At 41.6% G+C, this 18,695-nt stretch overlaps 1 protein-coding gene across 1 annotated transcript in view; it reads right to left on the reverse strand.

Annotated features, from left to right (window-relative positions):
* The window catches only part of ipo4 (importin 4), a 37,617-nt gene extending 22,315 nt beyond the window's left edge, over window positions 1-15,302 (reverse strand). The window contains exons 1-19 of the mRNA XM_041236799.1: window positions 14,943-15,302; window positions 13,261-13,353; window positions 11,923-12,002; window positions 11,467-11,508; window positions 10,308-10,437; window positions 9,312-9,491; window positions 9,026-9,091; window positions 8,795-8,896; window positions 8,237-8,320; window positions 7,410-7,574; window positions 6,267-6,320; window positions 5,647-5,756; window positions 5,268-5,376; window positions 4,174-4,303; window positions 3,429-3,542; window positions 1,476-1,589; window positions 982-1,105; window positions 764-875; window positions 278-411 (exon numbers count right to left, since the gene is read on the reverse strand). Coding sequence (XP_041092733.1) covers window positions 278-411; window positions 764-875; window positions 982-1,105; window positions 1,476-1,589; window positions 3,429-3,542; window positions 4,174-4,303; window positions 5,268-5,376; window positions 5,647-5,756; window positions 6,267-6,320; window positions 7,410-7,574; window positions 8,237-8,320; window positions 8,795-8,896; window positions 9,026-9,091; window positions 9,312-9,491; window positions 10,308-10,437; window positions 11,467-11,508; window positions 11,923-12,002; window positions 13,261-13,353; window positions 14,943-15,008 — 2,009 coding nt within the window. The 5' untranslated portion in view covers window positions 15,009-15,302. The remainder of the gene's footprint in view (window positions 1-277; window positions 412-763; window positions 876-981; window positions 1,106-1,475; window positions 1,590-3,428; window positions 3,543-4,173; window positions 4,304-5,267; window positions 5,377-5,646; window positions 5,757-6,266; window positions 6,321-7,409; window positions 7,575-8,236; window positions 8,321-8,794; window positions 8,897-9,025; window positions 9,092-9,311; window positions 9,492-10,307; window positions 10,438-11,466; window positions 11,509-11,922; window positions 12,003-13,260; window positions 13,354-14,942) is intronic.
* Between the last annotated feature and the right edge of the window lie 3,393 nt (window positions 15,303-18,695).

The raw sequence follows: 18,695 nt of genomic DNA on the forward strand, positions 1-18,695 counted from the left end.
TGAGGGACAGAAAGATGGAGAGAGAGGATGAGGGAGAAAGAGAGGATGAGGGAGAAACAGAAGGAGAAAGAGACATGGAGAGAAGTGTAGAGGGAAAGAAAACTTTACATTTGCTGTGTGTGTTGTCTGCATCTGCCACAACATTACACACACACACTGTTTCTAAAACACGTGTATAAAATCAATCAAAACGTATGAAACTGGAGGTGACACATGCATGAAGCAGCAGCTGTTGTGTAAAGTGTTGAAGTCCTTCTGAGGGAAGCTGGCTGCCTACCCGGCCACATCTCTCTCCTCCTCCTCCTCTTCGGGGTCCCCATGAACATCCTCGATCACACTGTCCTCATTATCATCATCTACATCGTCATCATCCAGCAAGAGGAAGGGCTGGCTCTCCTCACTCAGGTGAGCCTGAGACAGAGATGGGGGGGGGGGGAGTGTTTAAAAACTCCACTAGGGCCATTACACAAACTGCCTTACATCAGACATGCAGGCACAAATGTGTGTGTGTGTCTGTTTTATTGAAATGTTTTTGTATGTTTTGTACAGATGTATGATCTGTCAGAATGTGGTTTGATGTTCTTAGTTATTTTTAGTATTGCTTCTCAAGTTGGGTTTGATGTTCTGGATGAACTACCTATATCATCACAGATCCACTGAACAAACCCACAGGAGAAGAAACAGACTCTTCCAATATCTCACACACATTACACTGATGAAGGCACTCGCTAGTCGAGGCTGACTCTGACCCTACTGAACTCACCGTGACCCCTTCGGTGGACTTGAGTGACATCAGCATGAGGGTGGTGATGGTGGGGAGGTGTGGAGCGAGGGAGGCAGGAGAGACCGTGGAGAGAGAGGCAAAGAGGCCGTACCTGAGAGACAGAGAGTGAGAGAGAGTTCATATAGACACAGACTGACAGTACATAGTCTGTATTCTCTGCGTCAGTCTAAGACTGACAAACAGACACACACACTTACGTGCAGCGCCTCAGGTCTGGATCGTCCACGGTGTTACTCAGGTTCAGTCCCAGTTGAACACACTCATCAGCCAGCGGGGAAAAAACATCTTTTCCAATAGTGCGGGCCAGCACACCCAGAGTCTCTGAGACAGAGGGAGAGGAGGGGAGAGAAGGGTTAGAGATTCAACACGCCACGCTCTCTACAGCTGTGGCCAAAAGTTTAGCATCACCTAGAATTTTACGATTGAGACAATTTACGAAAAAAAAAACACTATACGAACATGTGAATAGGCTGGCTGAAGGGCTGACGTCAAATTTGCAAGTAACACACACAGCACTGCGAGTGACATGTGAAAGCTCTTGCTTTGCGCATTTTACTAATACACAGCAAATTAAACCATTGAACAAAAACTGCAAATGGCACTTTGAGCCAAAATAAACAGACAGAACAAAAACGGACCGACATAAACCCCCAGACAGACAGCAACAGGAAGTGATGCGTATGTCCCTTACCTAGGGATTGTATCTGCAGTGACCTCACTTCCTCTCGGGTGTTGACCAGATAGCCCTTGAGGTTGTCAATCACTGGCTGGAAGTACGGCAGCAGGGCTCCTTTCGCGGCATTTGCTGAGAGGGAAACAGAAGGCGGGGTTAGTGCCCGTGGGCAGCCAATCGCTTTGGAAACACTGAAATATAACTTTAAACACTTTGAATGATTAAATACAAAACAAAAACATTAAAATATAACAACAAGAGACACCTTAAATGTAGTCTTCTTGCACCGGACAGAGGGATCTTAAGCAGAAATATTCCCCCATCTTTGCTGCAGTTGGTGTCTCTTACATTGTAAAGAAATGGCGCAGCTCCATGCCGTGTGTGTTCAATCGCTCATCAGGAACGGATCAGAGCAATCACTGGCGCAATCCAATTGCTGTGTCCAGATCTGAGCAATTACTTGTGCAACAAGGTTCCCGCATTGACAAGTTTTATTTTTTATGATAACTGAGGTGACACAGTTTTTATTACATTTTTTATTCCATCTACAAGGTGAAGTAGTTGTTTCTTTTCTTTTTGGTTTTAACTGATTGAGACAGGTTTTTTTGTCCTGTGTCTACAAGTTTAGAATTGGATTTATTTATTTTTGAAGTGACACACTTTTAAGTCAGGTCGTTAGGAGTGGTCTGTTATTTTTTAAAATGACACATTCTTTATGACAGGATACGCAAGCCTTGCAATCAGCATTATAAGAATCAAATCAGAGTTGGTGAATTGCCACGTGATCGCCTAGGTCTACAGAAGTTGCTCAGGAGGTTGCTTGGAAAGTAGAGCCCGGTTCTACTTCAAGCAGCTGGATGCAGGGTCGTCTACAAACGCGACTCGGTTGCACGCAACTAACTTGCACAACTGATCACTCAGGTGTGGACCCAAGCTTAAGACCAATAAAAAGCGGATTACAATTGATTCATTGTTGCAGCTCTAGCTTTGAAAAACCAAGTATGAACAAAAAGACACTCCCTTCAGAGCTACAGCGTCCGAGGACAACGCAGCTCTGGGCAACTTAGAGGTAAGCCCGCAGGTGGCCAGTCAACAGGGGTCGCTGGTGCGAGGTGAGCCGAGGACACCTTAGCTGACATAAGCCCTACATCCTGGCGGCGTGGTCAAGTCCACGGTCGGCAGTGAAATAGCCTGGACTCGAACCGGTGACCAGGCTATAGGGCGCATCCTGCACTTGGAATTACTGGATGCGCCTCTCGAGAGCCCCTAATCATGCATGTTGTTGAACAACTGTATTTGATATAGGATGGTGTATTGCTGTATTTAGATTAGAGCGCTTCCCTTAATGGAGTTGCTGTAGTTATACATGCAATGCAATGGTTTTGTTATCGCCATATATTCAAAGAGAAGGGTAATGCTAATTTTCAGTCTTTACTGGCAAGTTAAGGACTAGAGAATAATATTGACAACGATAATAACAACGAGTAAACAATGCAACAGTTTAACGATCATGTTTGTAAATAAAAGTCGGTATCCATGCAGGTTAAACAAATACGTAGACATGAGAAGAGACGTGTCATGCAAAATACAGGAAGGTTTATTGCAAATGGAATGAATTTTAAATAGTTTATTTCTGTATAAAATCATTCCAGGTGCAAACGTTTGTTGAATTATTAATCCTTTTAGGAGAAGGCAGGGCTCAGGATTAATTACTGCCGTGTCTTTCCTTACGAGAGGCATTAGGTTCATGCGTAAGCTTGTCTTGTAAATGTCAGTCCTGTACAGCCTGTGTTAGTCACTTATAATTTTTGTGAAGTATCTAGTGCAAAAATTAACATTTATGCCTGTGAACACTACCTACTTTCTAAAGACCTGTGTCCCGAGACAATAGTGCAATTGTGGTCGGTGGTAAGCTCTGACCGTCACCCCGTTATAACCATGCGTTAACCTCAGACTGAAGCCGTCACTCACCTATCGCTCCGATGGCGCTGACGGACAGCTCCTTGATTCGAATGCTCTGTGAGCAGGTGAGAGATGTTAGCATTCGCTCCATCAGAGTGGGCAGATAGGGCTCGATCTTATCACCTGGAGACAAAGAGAAATGTGTTGAGAAAACAGCTCTCCTGAACGCTATACAGGCAATTCATAATAATCATATTGATGATGACAACTGCAATAGCTTCAACACAAACCTCACTGTTAATGCTGTCTACCCTGTGAGCTGACTTGAATAAAAATAATCTCTGCCATATTTACATTATGCTTCTGTATATTTACCCTCCAACCCAGAGTACTGATCAGGGATGGGAATACGAGTGTCACCCATTCCAGGTTTTACCACCAGCTTGATCAGCCCACAGTATGTCTAGCTAAAAAGCTCAGGTGTATCTTCTTATTAAGCTCCTAGTGAAACCAGAAATGGATCAAACTGCTGCACAGCGGGAGTCTGATTGCCATCCCTATGGACAATAAGTGATTCTCATGCAGATGTAGGTAAAAACATAAGGGTGACAGACAGATTACACCACCAGGGCAGAAATTGCTAGTGGGGGAGACAGAGACAGAATCAGAAAAAGAAAGGAGAAACAGAAAGAATCTGTCCATATAAAGACAGAGCGAGCGAGAGAGAAAGATCGAGCTCAGAAGACTGTTAACGATGTCGGTAATGGTAATAAGCAGCGACAGCGGGCAGACAGGTCAGAATGAGGACTCTTACCCAGATTTTCCACAAAGTTCTCCAGCGCGTAGTAAGCCTTGGTCACGTGACCGCCCCTCCTGCTGTCAATCCCGGAGAGGTAGTTTAGGAGCAGAGGCATCAGCTCATCTGAGTACTTACTGATATCAGGCTGGAGACAGACAAGACACACACAAAAACACACATATCAACATCACTCACTTTCTGGGGGGGGTGGGGGGGTGACTTCTGCTTTTTTCATTCCAACCTGAGCTCGATTAACTTCATTGCTCTTAATTATTTGTTCAATTGGACGGGTTTAATGTTTTTTCTTGGTATTTTACAGTTGGTGAATTTTTTAAAAATGCAATTGATGTAAAGGGGAACTGTACTCAAAATAACAAGGCTCTCTAAATGCTCTGTGTACATAAGACAGTTTACAAATGACAGGAGGCCATTCGGCCCCCATTTTGCTTGTTTGGTTGTTAGCAGCTTATTGATCCCAGAATCTCATCCAGCAGCTTCTTGAAGGATCCCAGGGTGTCAGCTTCAACAACATTACTGGGGAGTTGGTTCCAGACCCTCACGATTCTCCTATTTTCTGTTCTGAATGCTCCTTTGTCTAATCTCCATTTGTGACCCTTGGTCCTTTTTTCTTTTTTTTCAGTCCCTTGGGTCAACACTTTCAATACCTTTTAGGATTTTGACAGCCACCCACAGCCAGGAAACGCCGGCAGGGTGAATGATGTCAGAATGAAAAGTGCTCAGGTGCAAAATTGACAAACAGAAGTAATAAAAAGTACTTTTGTGTGCCTAAGCTTTTAAACCAACAAAGGGCGGCCATAACAAAAACAATGGCTACATAATACAGGAACGGAATGCGAGGTCTATGATGGGTCAGTCAGTCAACGTGTACATATATGTGTGTATCTGCGTGTAAGTATGTATCTGTGCGCCTGTCAGTGTGTGTGCGTGTATGTTTGTCTGTGCATGTATGTGTGGCTGTCAGTGTGTGTGTATGTATGTATCTTTGTGTGCCTGTGTCTGTCAGTGTGTGTGGGTGCATGTATGTGTCTCTGTGCCTGTGAGTGTGTGTCTGTGCGTGTGTCTGTCTCTGCGTCTGTGTGTTTCAGTACCTGTAGGTGTTCAGAGAACTGCCCAAGTGCAAAGAGAGCAGCATTCCTCACCACCTGGCTCTCATCCCCCAGCGAGCGGCACATCACCTGAAGCATTGCAGGCAAGTGTCTGAAACACAGAGGAGCGAGGGGAGTGAGTCAACAGAACTAAACTAAACCAAACACGACACATTCACTGGCTCTCGTCCCCCAGCGAGCGGCACAGAGGAGCAAGGAGAGAGGAGCCCGCCTGGCATGGCTTAGTACATAGAGGCTTCCATTTCAGCACATTTTGCGGAAGCTGTCTTTTGCTAAATGCGATGCAGGCTTTACGTTTGCGTCCGCAGTACTTGATTTGTTTTTCCAGTGGAAGCTCTCGGATAGTGTTTATCAAACTCACTTCTGTCGGATGTGGTCGGCACAGCCCTCAGCCAGCACGGCGAGGCACATGAGCCCGGCTTTGCGATGGTACGGGTTCTCACTGCACAGAGCAGCTTCCGTCATTGGGGTCTGAGAGTTGGGGGAGAGAGGGAGAGAAAGTGTTAATGTGATGTGATGGGGTACACCCCGCCCCTGTGTGTGTTATTTTGCACTTGTGTTGCATTGTTGTTTGAAAACGTTACTGTTGAGTTTGTAAAAATGTTTTTCTTTGTTATTGTTAGGCACCGTGGATGGGGTTAAAAGCATCATCGCTGTAAACTCGTGTAGAATGTGACCATCTCCAATTTGAATAATTTAGGGTTAATTCGGAGAGGGTAGCAGGAATAAAAAGAAAAGCAGCTTTTGTTGTTCAGGGTGGAGAGTGTGTTCAGGGAATAGGAACGGGAGAGAGGTGTTTTGAGAGATACATGCATGAACTACAGAAAGGAACAGCTGCCTGCCTGATCGCTGTACCAGCACGGTATTTGTTTTGTGTTATGTTTCTATTGTTTGTTTAGTTTCAAATTCAGAAAGAAACACACAGAAAGACACAGACAGAAAAGACACACACATGCATACAAACAACACACACACACTCACCAGTTGATGAAACAGCTTCTCAGCAGGCAGATGAAGGGCCAGCATGTCAATGACCTGTCAAGAGACACAGAGACACACACGATTGGCAGGCATCATAACATCCATCTCACCTCATTGGTCCCGTTTTATTGTTAGGCTCAGAGTAGCTTTAAGTAAGATTTTACTGTCAGCCTGTAACAGAATTAATAATTGTGTTATTTGTATTGGTGTTTGGGGGTTTGTTTGTGTGTCTCACCTGTGCTGCATAGTGTTTGGGTGTGTGTGTGTGTGTGTCTCACCTGCGCTGCATAGTGTTTGGGTGCGTGTGTGTCTCACCTGTGCTGTATAGTGTTTGGGGGTGTGTGCGTCTCACCTGCGCTGCATAGTGTTTGGGTGTGTGTGTGTGTGTGTGTCTCACCTGCGCTGCATAGTGTTTGGGGGTGTGTGTGTGTGTGTGTGTGCGTGTGTGTGTGTGAGTGGACGCGACGTTCAAAACCCCACACACACAAAACAGTGTGTGTGTGTGTGTGTGTGTGTGTGTGTGTGTCTCACCTGCGCTGCATAGTGTTTGGGGGTGTGTGTGTGTGTGTCTCACCTGCGCTGCACAGTGTTTGGGTGTGTGTGTGTGTGTGTGTGTGTCACCTGTGCTGTATAGTGTTTGGGTGTGTGTGTGTGTGTCTCACCTGTGCTGTATAGTGTTTGGGGGTGTTGTGTGTGTGTCTCACCTGTGCTGATAGTGTTTGGGTGTGTGTGTGTGTCTCACCTGTGCTGCATAGTGTTTGGGTGTGTGTGTGTGTGTCTAGGGTGTGTGTGTGTGTGTGTCTCACCTGTGCTGCATAGTGTTTGGGTGTGTGTGTGTGTGTGTGTGTGTGTCTCACCTGCGCTGCATAGTGTTTGGGTGTGTGTGTGTGTGTGTGTGTCTCACCTGCGCTGCATAGTGTTTGGGTGTGTGTGTGTGTCTCACCTGCGCTGCACAGTGTTTGGGGGTGTGTGTGTGTGTGTGTGTGTGTGTGTGTGTCTCACCTGCGCTGCAGTGTTTGGGGGTGTGTGTGTGTGTGTGTGTGTGTGTGTCTCACCTGCGCTGCACAGTGTTTGGGGGTGTGTGTGTGTGTGTGTGTGTGTCTCACCTGCGCTGCATAGTGTTTGGGTGTGTGTGCGTCTCACCTGCGCTGCATAGTGTTTGGGGGTGTGTGCCTCCAGCTCATCCTCTATCTCGTCTGGCTCAGGGTCCAGGTCCTCAGGGTCCTCCTCTCCATGGGGGGGCGATGCACTCATCACTGGGAACAGCACCTGTAGGATGGGGGGCAGCAGCTTCTGCTTCAGGATGGCCTGGGACAAGGGGAGGAGAAGAGAGTGAGAAAGCAGGGTCAATATACATAGGGATGGAGATTCAAAATACTGTCATTACTACTATTACTATTATTATTCCCATCATCTATCTATTTTCTATTATATATTTATTTGGCGACTCACACAGGTGTTATAGGGCAGTCCAGGGTTACAATGCAAGCTTCATATTTAAACAGTGTAGTTTACAGTAAGGGCTGAATAACAATACTTCTAGAATACAATATGAACTAGGATGCAGCAAGGTAGGATCACAGCAAGTTACATCTACAATGATATTATACAGAAGGGTTGACAATCAAACCACAAGGTCTCTAGGCATGAAAATAAGGCTCCCGTTGCACAGCAGTTTGATCCATTCCTGGTTTTACTATGAGTTTAATAGACACACCTGTGCACTGTGACTAATCAAGTGAGTGATCAGGAGAGGATTTATCAATATGCACATCTATAAAGAGGTATTTAAAAAATACAGCGAACATGGGGTGGGGCTTGGCTGGAGATGCAGTACTGAGTGCCCTTTTGTGATTAAATGCCTTTTAAATATTAATTTTAAACAGCGCGTGTGAAAATAAATTGGAACCGACGCACTTGACAAGCGCTGAATAAGTTAAAGTTCCAGTACAGAACAGCAGGCGGTTTACCTTTCCCTTGAGTCTGATGAGGAAGCTGAGGCAGGAGAGCGCTTTCACACGCACGCTGTCCTCAAGGGTTGTGTTGGCAGCGATCTGAAACACACACACAGTTAGAACACAGATTGGGGTTGCTGTAAGGTTGTGAGGTGACTGTTCCCAAGTATTTTATCTCCTCAGCACCAGAGCTCCCAGTTTAATCCCCACTGAAGATATTGCAGACAGGAACCTGTGCTCCCCTGACTCTGTGACTCCCCCCTGCACACCACGCAGCCGTGCCTTTACCAGGAGAAACCCTCACCCTCTGGTAAAGGTCATATATAATATATAATCATATATATATATATATATATATATATATATATATATATATATATATATCTATATATATATATATATTTAGCTTTTTTTTACCGTTTCCTTATTAATGATTGAATGAATATGAAAACTCAGGAATGCATGAATACAAAACACCCAGGGTGAAATAAATAAATATCTGAAAATGTAACAAACACACAGATAAATAAAACTATCTGTGACTGAGTGTCTGCAACTGTGTGCATGACTGACCTCCAGACAGAACTGAACGACCTCCGAGACATGTGGCACAATGATGGGCATCTCATTCTCCATCAGCTCATCGAACACTTCCATCGCCTCACTGGCCTGGACCTCAAGGGGGGGAGAGAAAGAGATGGGAGTGATCACAATTATGAGACTCAATCAAAGAGCGCATCCCTTCACTCTATACAGGCAAAGTGGGGAAACAGCATCTCTGAATAATAATAATAATAAAGTTACCTGGTTTGCCTGTATCAGATGTTTAATAGCAACCATCAGCTTCGGGATCAGTGATCTGGTCAGGTTCTGTAGACAGACAAGACAGATAGAAAAAACATGTTTCTGATATTCCATGGTTATATATTTACTATAGTTTACCAGTTTATCTGATTACACAATGCTAAATAAGAGATCTAAATTATGTTCATATAGTTGTGTTTTTAATTATATCCCAGTCCTGATTCTAGAAAGCGAAGCTGAACGTTTGTCCACAGCTGTAGGTCCTTCTCCTTGTCTCTCTACTCACCAGCTCCTCAGCCCCCAGGAAGGCTGCCATGGCGGACAGCGTCTGGATGGAGTAGAACATGGCGTTCGTGTTCCCATGATCCTCCAGGGTGGTGCCAAACAGCTTCAGCAACTCCTTGTAATGAGGCTTGAAGGGCTCCGGGTTCGAATCCATGACTTTACTGAGAACCAGCAGCCCAATCTGAGAGAGAAAGAGAGAGAGAGCATTGGCACACACATACACATCTGCATTCCTATATTTGAAGGGACTTTTTCATTGACTCTCACTGTATTTTTATTGACTATTTCTAACTCCAGTCAGACAAAACTCCACACAGGGTGAAAGTCGACAACAAACTAAATACTTTGGCACTTTTTTTGTGTGCGTTTTACAAAGTGGGGACGTCCCAACAACGTCGTGTTTTTCAGGAGTTACTGTCTTTGAAGGGACAACTTTGTCCGCACATTGATAGTAATACCTACCCACACACAAACAATCTGGGTTTGAATCCTTACTTTACTGAGCACAGACAGCCTGATCTGAGACAGTCAGTGAGAGTGAGAAAAGAAGAGTGCGCTGGCACGCACACACACACGCACGCACGCACGCACACGCACACAGGAATTAAGCTGAGTGGCTTGAATGGCTCCGGGTTTGAATTCATCACTTTTCTGAGAACCAGTAGTCCGATCTGAGAGAGAAACAAAGAGACAGACAGGGAGAAATAGAGCGCATTCACACACACACACACAGGGATCATGCTGATGTGAAGCTTGAAGGACTCTATATTCAAATCCATCACCTTACTCAAAACCCAAACAGAGAAACAAAGAAAGTGATAAAGAGGAGAGGGCAGTAGAGAAGAGAGAGAAAGAAAGAGAGAGGGGTTCGGAGACAGCACTGAAACACACACACACAAACTGTAGTGAGCCATGAAGGGCCCAGTGTTTGAATCCATCACTTGCTCAGTGTTGTGTACCTGCTGTGTAGTTGGTTGCGTGACCCTGTTGTATTTACCTGTCTCTCCTGTGGGTTGGCGCTCTTGGTTGACTGGTTCAGGAAGTTGAGCAGCGCTGGCCAGTGGTCTGGGGTCTCGTGCTTCACCATCACTGATGCCAGCTGGGACAGAGAGTGACGCACCTTGTGTCTGGAAACAAACAGAGAGCGAGAGAGAGAGAGATACACACGAACGTGCGAGAGAGAGATACACATACACACGAGAGGGGGGAGAGGAGAGAGAGAGGAGACACAGATACACACACCAGAGACAGAGGGGGGGGGGGGGATCATTCAAGAAAGAGGGGTCATTACTGGCAGGTAATTAAAAAGCACCACCTTAATCAAAAAAAAAAAAAAAAAACATCAACACAATCAAGAGCTGAAGCATCCTTTATAAATAATGAACACTCAATAATGCCACACTTAACAATACTAAAAGAAACATTGCAAATTCAATGCCTAATGTTTTGCTTAGAAGTCTCTCAAGGCTTATTCAAAACACTTCTCAGTGAACTGATTCAGTTTCTTTTAAGGATTCTTTTCTGACAGTTGAGCCCAACCTTTTGGTTTAGGTTTTGTTCTAACAGTATGTGGGGAAGCGTGTAAGAATTATGTTCCTGACTGCATGTAATATCTATGTCTGCTTCCATCCAGTCTCAGAAGGACATCCTGACAATTAATTTTTTTAATTATTCACATTTTTGCGTTCCTAAATAACCTTTCTTATTGACTTTGCACCTTATGATACATAATTTTTCCTTTTTAAAATAGTCGTCAAAAGTTTACATACCCTCTATTTACAACAACGATATTTCCCAACGTATTAAATGTTGTAAATACTGTTTGACACACTATACTTACACGGCAGTGATACCTCTTGTAGTTACAAATCTACTGAATTAACCAGAGTTAAAGCAGTTAAGGCAAAGGGTACCAACCCTATGACAGTCAATGGAGTTAATTCATAAATATTGGTACTGTGCCTTAACTCAGTTAATTCAGCAGATTTTTAACTAGCACTTGATAAGACGAATGAGTGTTCAACACACTCAAGAGGCATCACTGCAGTGCAAGAATATTTATAACTCTTAATACATTGAGAATTAACACTGCTGTAAATACAGGGCACGTGGACTTTTGATGACAATTTGTACATCAGATGGTATGAGATACTCACTCTGTTTCCTGTTGCAGAGCTTGTAAGACGAAGGCCTTGAGGCTACAGAGACAGAGAAGAGAGAGAAAGAAAAGTACTTATTTATTTATTTATTTATTTTTAAATTGGTCATTTATCAGACGCTCAGTTGCAAAGTGACGGCCAGAGACCTGGGGGGGGGGGGGGGGGGGGGTTAAATATACATCAACAACTGCTGCTGCTGAGTCACTTCATCTTCACCTTGTTTGTTTGACGAAGGACGGAGCACAAGAAGGTGAAGTGGCTTGCTCAGGGTCTCACACACACACAGGGAGTCATGAGCCGAGCCGGGACTGGACCTCCTGGTGTAAGCTCTTATCTCCAAACACCAAGCCTTGTTTTTTCTAGTCTCTTGAACAATAGGCCATCTATGAACCACTTTTAAACATACTATTATTCATAACATTCATAATAAACAAAAGTAGTGTAGCCTCCTACTTTTCCTTGATGTCGGGCGCCAGCTTCCTCCAGCGCTTAGAAACTCGCATTCTCATCATGACTGCAGCAAACTGACGGATCTGAGAGTCAAAAAACAGGAATATGCTTTCCATATTAAACAAATACTCTTTAAAACCGACACATATATACATACACACACAAACATATATATTATATATATATATATACATATATATATAGCTCATTTGTGAAAGATGTGTACAACATATCGAAATGTTGGGCAATTTGTCACATTTAATCTGTAGCATAATACGCAGAATTTTTTTTTTTATAGCATAATGTGTGTTATTTATTTCCTAAGTCATGTATGCATTGGATTCCTTTGAATGATAGCTTGTCAGCCTTTAAGAAATCAGACTCCCGCTGCACAGCAGTCAGCTGCACAGCAGTGTGATCCAGTCCTGCTTTCACTAGGAGTTTAATAATCAGACTCCCGCTGCACAGCAGTGTGATCCAGTCCTGCTTTCACTAGGAGTTTAATAATCAGACTCCCGCTGCACAGCAGTGTGATCCAGTCCTGCTTTCACTAGGAGTTTAGCACAGCGGTGTGATCCAGTCCTGCTTTCACTAGGAGTTTAATAATCAGACTCCCGCTGCACAGCAGTGTGATCCAGTCCTCCCGCTTTCACTAGGAGTTTAATAATCAGACTCCCGCTGCACAGCACCAGTCCTGCTTTCACTAGGAGTTTAATAATCAGACTCCCGCTGCACAGCAGTGTGATCCAGTCCTGCTTTCACTAGGAGTTTAATAATCAGACTCCCGCTGCACAGCAGTGTGATCCAGTCCTGCTTTCACTAGGAGTTTAATAATCAGACTCCCGCTGCACAGCAGTGTGATCCACCTGCTTTCACTAGGAGTTTAATAATCTCCCGCTGCACAGCGGTGTGATCCAGTCCTGCTTTCACTAGGAGTTTAATAATCAGACTCCCGCTGCACAGCAGTGTGATCCAGTCCTGCTTTCACTAGGAGTCTAATAATCAGACCTGCTGTGATCCAGTCCTGCTTTCACTAAAATAATCAGACACACCTGAGCTTGTTAGCTAGACACACTGGGGGCTGATCAAGCTGGTAGTGAAACCTGGACTGGATCACACTGCTGTGCAATAGGAGTCTGATTACCAGCCCTGCATTGTGTAAAATAAAAAAGGTATTTTTCTGATCACAAACACCACAGAAACACTTTACTCCTTTGTCTTCTTAACTTCAAATGGTGACAACCCTCACAAATATTGTTTCACAAACATTGACGAGGATAATAATAACAACAATAATAATAATAATAATAAAATAATAATAATTTAATTTAATTAGCTTACCTGGGCGTCTTGTGAAGTAGTCATTACACCACACAGTGCCGGTATTACTGCCGGGTCTTTAAAGGTAAAGGCTTGCTTCAGCTGCGCTGTTGCCTACGAGGAAAATGCTCTTTTTTTTTGTGTGTTTAACATATATTATATTTTATATATATATATAGATATATAAAAAAAAAATATGAACGTAAAATTTAATTAAAAAAATTGTATTTTATTTAACGACGCTGAAGCCGCTCTTCAACTTGACCAAGCAGTCGCGCGACCTCCAAAACGAACGTCAACAGCCAATCGGAACGCCGGATTCTCCGCGCGGGAAGGCTTTTTTTTTTAGAACGCTAGTGTTTGAAAACTTCAAAATTCTATAACCGTTTTTTTTTTTTTTTCTGTTAGAAGAGATATCGAGCGGGAAAAAAAAACAAACCGTTGTGATAATTAAATAATAAGCAGCGGTCTTTTAAAACTGTAAAGCTGAGGGAAACACGATCAAACTTCGTAGGTTTTGAGCAACTGCCTCAAACTCGGTTTCCTGGAACCAGGTTTCAAACCGCTGTTCCTAAAAAAACAACAAAAAAATATATATATATCTTGTTCCCTCATCTTAAGTCTGTAAAAGTTGGGTTACAGTGCATTTCAAAAAGCTGGTAATGCCTTTTTACGTAGGGCTCGTCCTAACGCATAAAAAAAAACCCCTTATTGAGCTAAAGAACAAAAAGATCACAATAAGATGCTTTAAAAAAAATGACAATCATATAAAAAAAGGGCAATATTGAAGTAAAAAAAAATAAATAACCGGCAAAAATAACCGTTATATTATATCACCACACCCAACAAAACCTTCAACCTCAAATCAAATCCCGTAACTTTACCAACAGGTGGCTGTAGAAGAAGTGACACTATCAGGATTAATAATGGGGGTAAAAATGAAGCTTTTTTGTGTTATAAACCGAAAATGAAGCTTTTTTTGTGTTATAAACCGAAAATGAAGCTTTTTTTGTGTTATAAACCAAAAAAATGAAGCTCTTGTGTTATAAACCAAAAATGAAGCTTTTTTTGTGTTATAAACCAAAAAATGAAGCTTTTTTGTGTGTGTTATAAACCAAACCACAAACTCAACAAGACAACTGTGTGCTACTGTTACACAACAAGCAATTAACAGCAATATTCATAAACGAGACGTTGATTGAGCTGTAGTTGGACAATGTTCCGTTTGTGTGTTATGATATGTTTTATTTTAAAAATAAATAGATAAATAACGGTAACCGGGCACCCTCCCAAAACGGCCATGCCGACTCCCTAAGATACCCTAAACCCAACACATTTTAAACACAACACAGGTTTGGGAAAATTATAACAACTACTATACTGTATTCGTGTATTTATTTATAACTGTACAACATGAAACAGGCGATAAAGCTACCGAGTCGGTTCCCAAATCATGACAGCAACTAGATTAACAAGCATTTGGAATCGCCATAAGATATAAAAGTCAGCCTGATAATACCCAACCAGGAATATATTAATTTTATTTATTTATTTATTTATTTTTTAATGAAATATTTAAAAGGCACTGCATGCAATATAATCAAGTTATAACGGTCTTCAATAACAATAATAATAATAATCATTTCAAAAACTACTAACACTAGTCCTAGTTTATTGAATACAGTCAGTATTATAAAACATACCTGCTGTATGATCACATTGTCGGGCTGTACCAGCTGAGACAATATATGCTCAAGTTGATCTGTCATCTTTCAAAGAGATCAGGGGCTCAAAATCGAAAACACACACAAAAAAAAAAAAAAAAAAAAAAAAAAAAAAAACAGATTTTAAAACCTAGTGTTTTTGGGGGGGTTTTGTTTCTTGTTTTCTGATCTACGATTTTACAGCGTCCGTCCTAATTCGGCGGCACTGTCCGCTTCGCAGGAGATCAATGTTATAAACGTGTTGTTTTTTTTTTTTTGGTGTATTTTTTATTTTTTAATAAAAAGTCTCCCTGTCTTGCGCTTCTCAGAGGAGCGCCCCACACATGGCAACCCGGAGAGAGCCAGCGAGTTTCAAATAATCACACGCCGGTGGAGTTCGGCGAGCCGCGCCTGGAGAGCGGAGCAGCGACACCTTGTGGTCGGCGGTGGAGACGGTGACTGCAATTAACATGATAAGGTCTTAATTAATTAATAAATAAAGACGGTGACTAAAATTAACATGATAAGGTATTAATAAATAAATAAAGACGGTGACTAAAATTAACATGATAAGGTATTAATAAATAAATAAAGACGGTGACTAAAATTAACATGATAAGGTATTAATTCATAAATAAATAAATAAAGATGGTGACTAAAATTAACATGATAAGGTATTAATAAATAAATAAAGACGGTGACTGAAATTAACATGATAAGGTCTTAATTAATTAATAAATAAAGACGGTGACTAAAATTAACATGATAAGGTATTAATTCAAAATAAATAAATAAAGACGGTGACTAAAATTAACATGATAAGGTATTAATTCATAAATAAATAAAGACGGCGAATAAAATTAACATGATAAGGTATTTATTTATTTGTTTATTTATTTATTAATTAATACCTTATCATGTTAATTTGAGTCACCTTCTTTATTAATTAATTAATCTAATTAAGCTCATTTACTTTTGCAACTTGGGTTAAACAAACGAGTATAACGTTTTTAAAATCAATTGTGCTTTTTTTAACAACATGTTTTAATATACACAAAAAGTTTACAAATTCATTCATTCATTCATTCATTCATTCATTATTTTGCTAATTTATTTTAACCCTCCTGTTAGGATTCCCGGTCTTTGTTTTGATCTGACTCTGGTTTCCAATTGGCTTAAATGCTGTTTTTTCTTTTCATTTTCTGTATAATATTTTATGGCTTTTCCTAAGTTGGGGTCATGAACTTATACACAGAAAACAGAACCTTTTGAGATGGGTTGTGTGTGTGTGTGTGTGTGTGTGTGTGTGTGTGTGTGTGTGTGTGTGTGTTGTGTGTGTGTGTGTGTGTGTACAAGTGGGTACTAACAAATAAAGACAGTGACACTGGGGACCTGGCGTTTCCATTTTGGTGTAATCGTGTCCCGTTGCAATACATCTAGACACACGTCCTATTTTTATTAGAAGAAGTTAAACAATTCTATTCATTTTTTGTTCATTTTGTATTATTATTATTATTATTATTATTATTATTTATTATTATTATTATTATTATTACTATCTCTGGAATGGCAGACCCTGTCTGGAGATCTTTATAAACAAACAAACAATATATCTCTACAAGGCAGAGCCTCATTTTCTGAGTCAGTTTTTCAACAGCATCTCACTGGTAAAGACGCTCCAATATGAGGAGCTCCCAGGTTGGCAATGAAAGAGGTTTGATCACAGCTCCTGGACTGAAAGAGCAGAACAGAGTCAAACCTTTGCAAATAAAAACAGTTAATTAATTTAAGGCGGTTTTAAATGAGTTTGAAATTGCAGCTGGTCAATATAAACATATACATAATAGAAAGGTTAATCAGAAGGCAAGCGGGTTTGTGTAATTCGCTATGTTACAATCAGACTTGACATTAGAGTGTTTTAAATAACAGGTAATACTTTCACGTCGCAACGAAGTTTGGAAACTGTATTGTATTGTGTTTACGCACAGTCCTACAGGTAGGTAGAGTCCAGGTGAGTCGGTTTACAGCTAGGATATAATAGGTGTTGTGCTCTACCCCCCGCTGGTGGGACGGTGCCTGCTTTTAACAACTCGTTTTAAATGATAATACAGACTTCACAAAATAGTTTTACATTCAGGCCGGACTTGTGAAATACCCGGGCCGTACCCTTGACAGCCCCGGCGGCGCCGCGTCACAGATGCAATGCAATATGCTAATTATGAATATGCTAATGAGGGCTTCAGTCTGCGCTTGACAATAGACGCGTCTGACCGAGCCATTTCAAAACAACACTCACCTTACCAATTTCTTACAAAGGAACGCCTATAGCCTCGTTATTTTACAATTGATATTAACTGTGTTTTTTTTTTTTTTTTTTCAAACGCTGTGTATTTTTTAATTATTTAAAAAAAAAAAAAAAAAAAAAAAAAAGCGCTATATTGGGCTAAAATGTTGCAATCATTCAAACGTCTTGTGTACTTCGTTTATTGCTTTATTATTAATTACCACAGTAATGAAACAATGTTCAAGACGAATGCATCTCAGCAATGCAATGCAAGAAGATGCATCAATAACCGGACTCGATGCCGTCACGCATGACGGTATAACTAGAAAGGAACGCCGTGACGTCATTGGCTATCATTACCGACATCACAAAGACATTTGATTTTAAAGAGACAGAATTGGGCGTTGCCATGGCATCAAAAATACTATAAACTCCTGCGCTGTTCCACGTTGAGAAGTTGACTTATGAAAACATTTTATAAAAAAGCACGATTGATTTTTTTTTTTTTTTTTTTAAACCCAAGTTGCAAAAGTAAATTATCTCAATTAGCAATGATTTGAAAAGCACACCTCAATTAAATAAAATAACTTCAGATAAAAAAAATGCGGAGGTCGCATCCCGGGAGGTTGACAGTCTGCAGCTCTGTCCAGTCCATTGTCTGGTGTATTTGAAGCATTATGGATTTTCTTGTGTTTACTGCATCTTGCAAAGCGCTTTGTGATGGTGCTCCACTATGAAAGGCGCTATATAAAATAAAGATTGATTGACTGATTGATTGATAATCGTACAAAGAAGATATTTTACCGAAAGAACGGGCATACAATAATCTAAAACAAGAGGCATACATCTAATGCTCAAAGAGTTATATATTTGTACAGATATTTTCATATAATTAATAATATTTTAATAAAGTAATACCAGCTATGAAATTATGAAACATCGCTATAGTGTTCAGTCTTGGGTTCAGGGCTGCTACGTAATCAGACTCCTGTTGCACAGCAGTGTGATCCAGTCCTGCTTTCACTAGGAGTTTAATAATCAGACTCCCGCTGCACAGCAGTGTGATCCAGTCCTGCTTTCACTAGGAGTTTAATAATCAGACTCCCGCTGCACAGCAGTGTGATCCAGTCCTGCTTTCACTAGGAGTTTAATAATCAGACTCCCGCTGCACAGCGGTGTGATCCAGTCCTGCTTTCACTAGGAGTTTAATAATCAGACTCCCGCTGCACAGCGGTGTGATCCAGTCCTGCTTTCACTAGGAGTTTAATAATCAGACTCCCGCTGCACAGCGGTGTGATCCAGTCCTGCTTTCACTAGGAGTTTAATAATCAGACTCCCGCTGCACAGCGGTGTGATCCAGTCCTGCTTTCACTAGGAGTTTAATAATCAGACTCCCGCTGCACAGCAGTGTGATCCAGTCCTGCTTTCACTAGGAGTTTAATAATCAGACTCCCGCTGCACAGCAGTGT

This window comes from Polyodon spathula, chromosome 42 (genome assembly GCF_017654505.1).
Source record: "Polyodon spathula isolate WHYD16114869_AA chromosome 42, ASM1765450v1, whole genome shotgun sequence".
NCBI lineage: Eukaryota > Metazoa > Chordata > Actinopteri > Acipenseriformes > Polyodontidae > Polyodon > Polyodon spathula.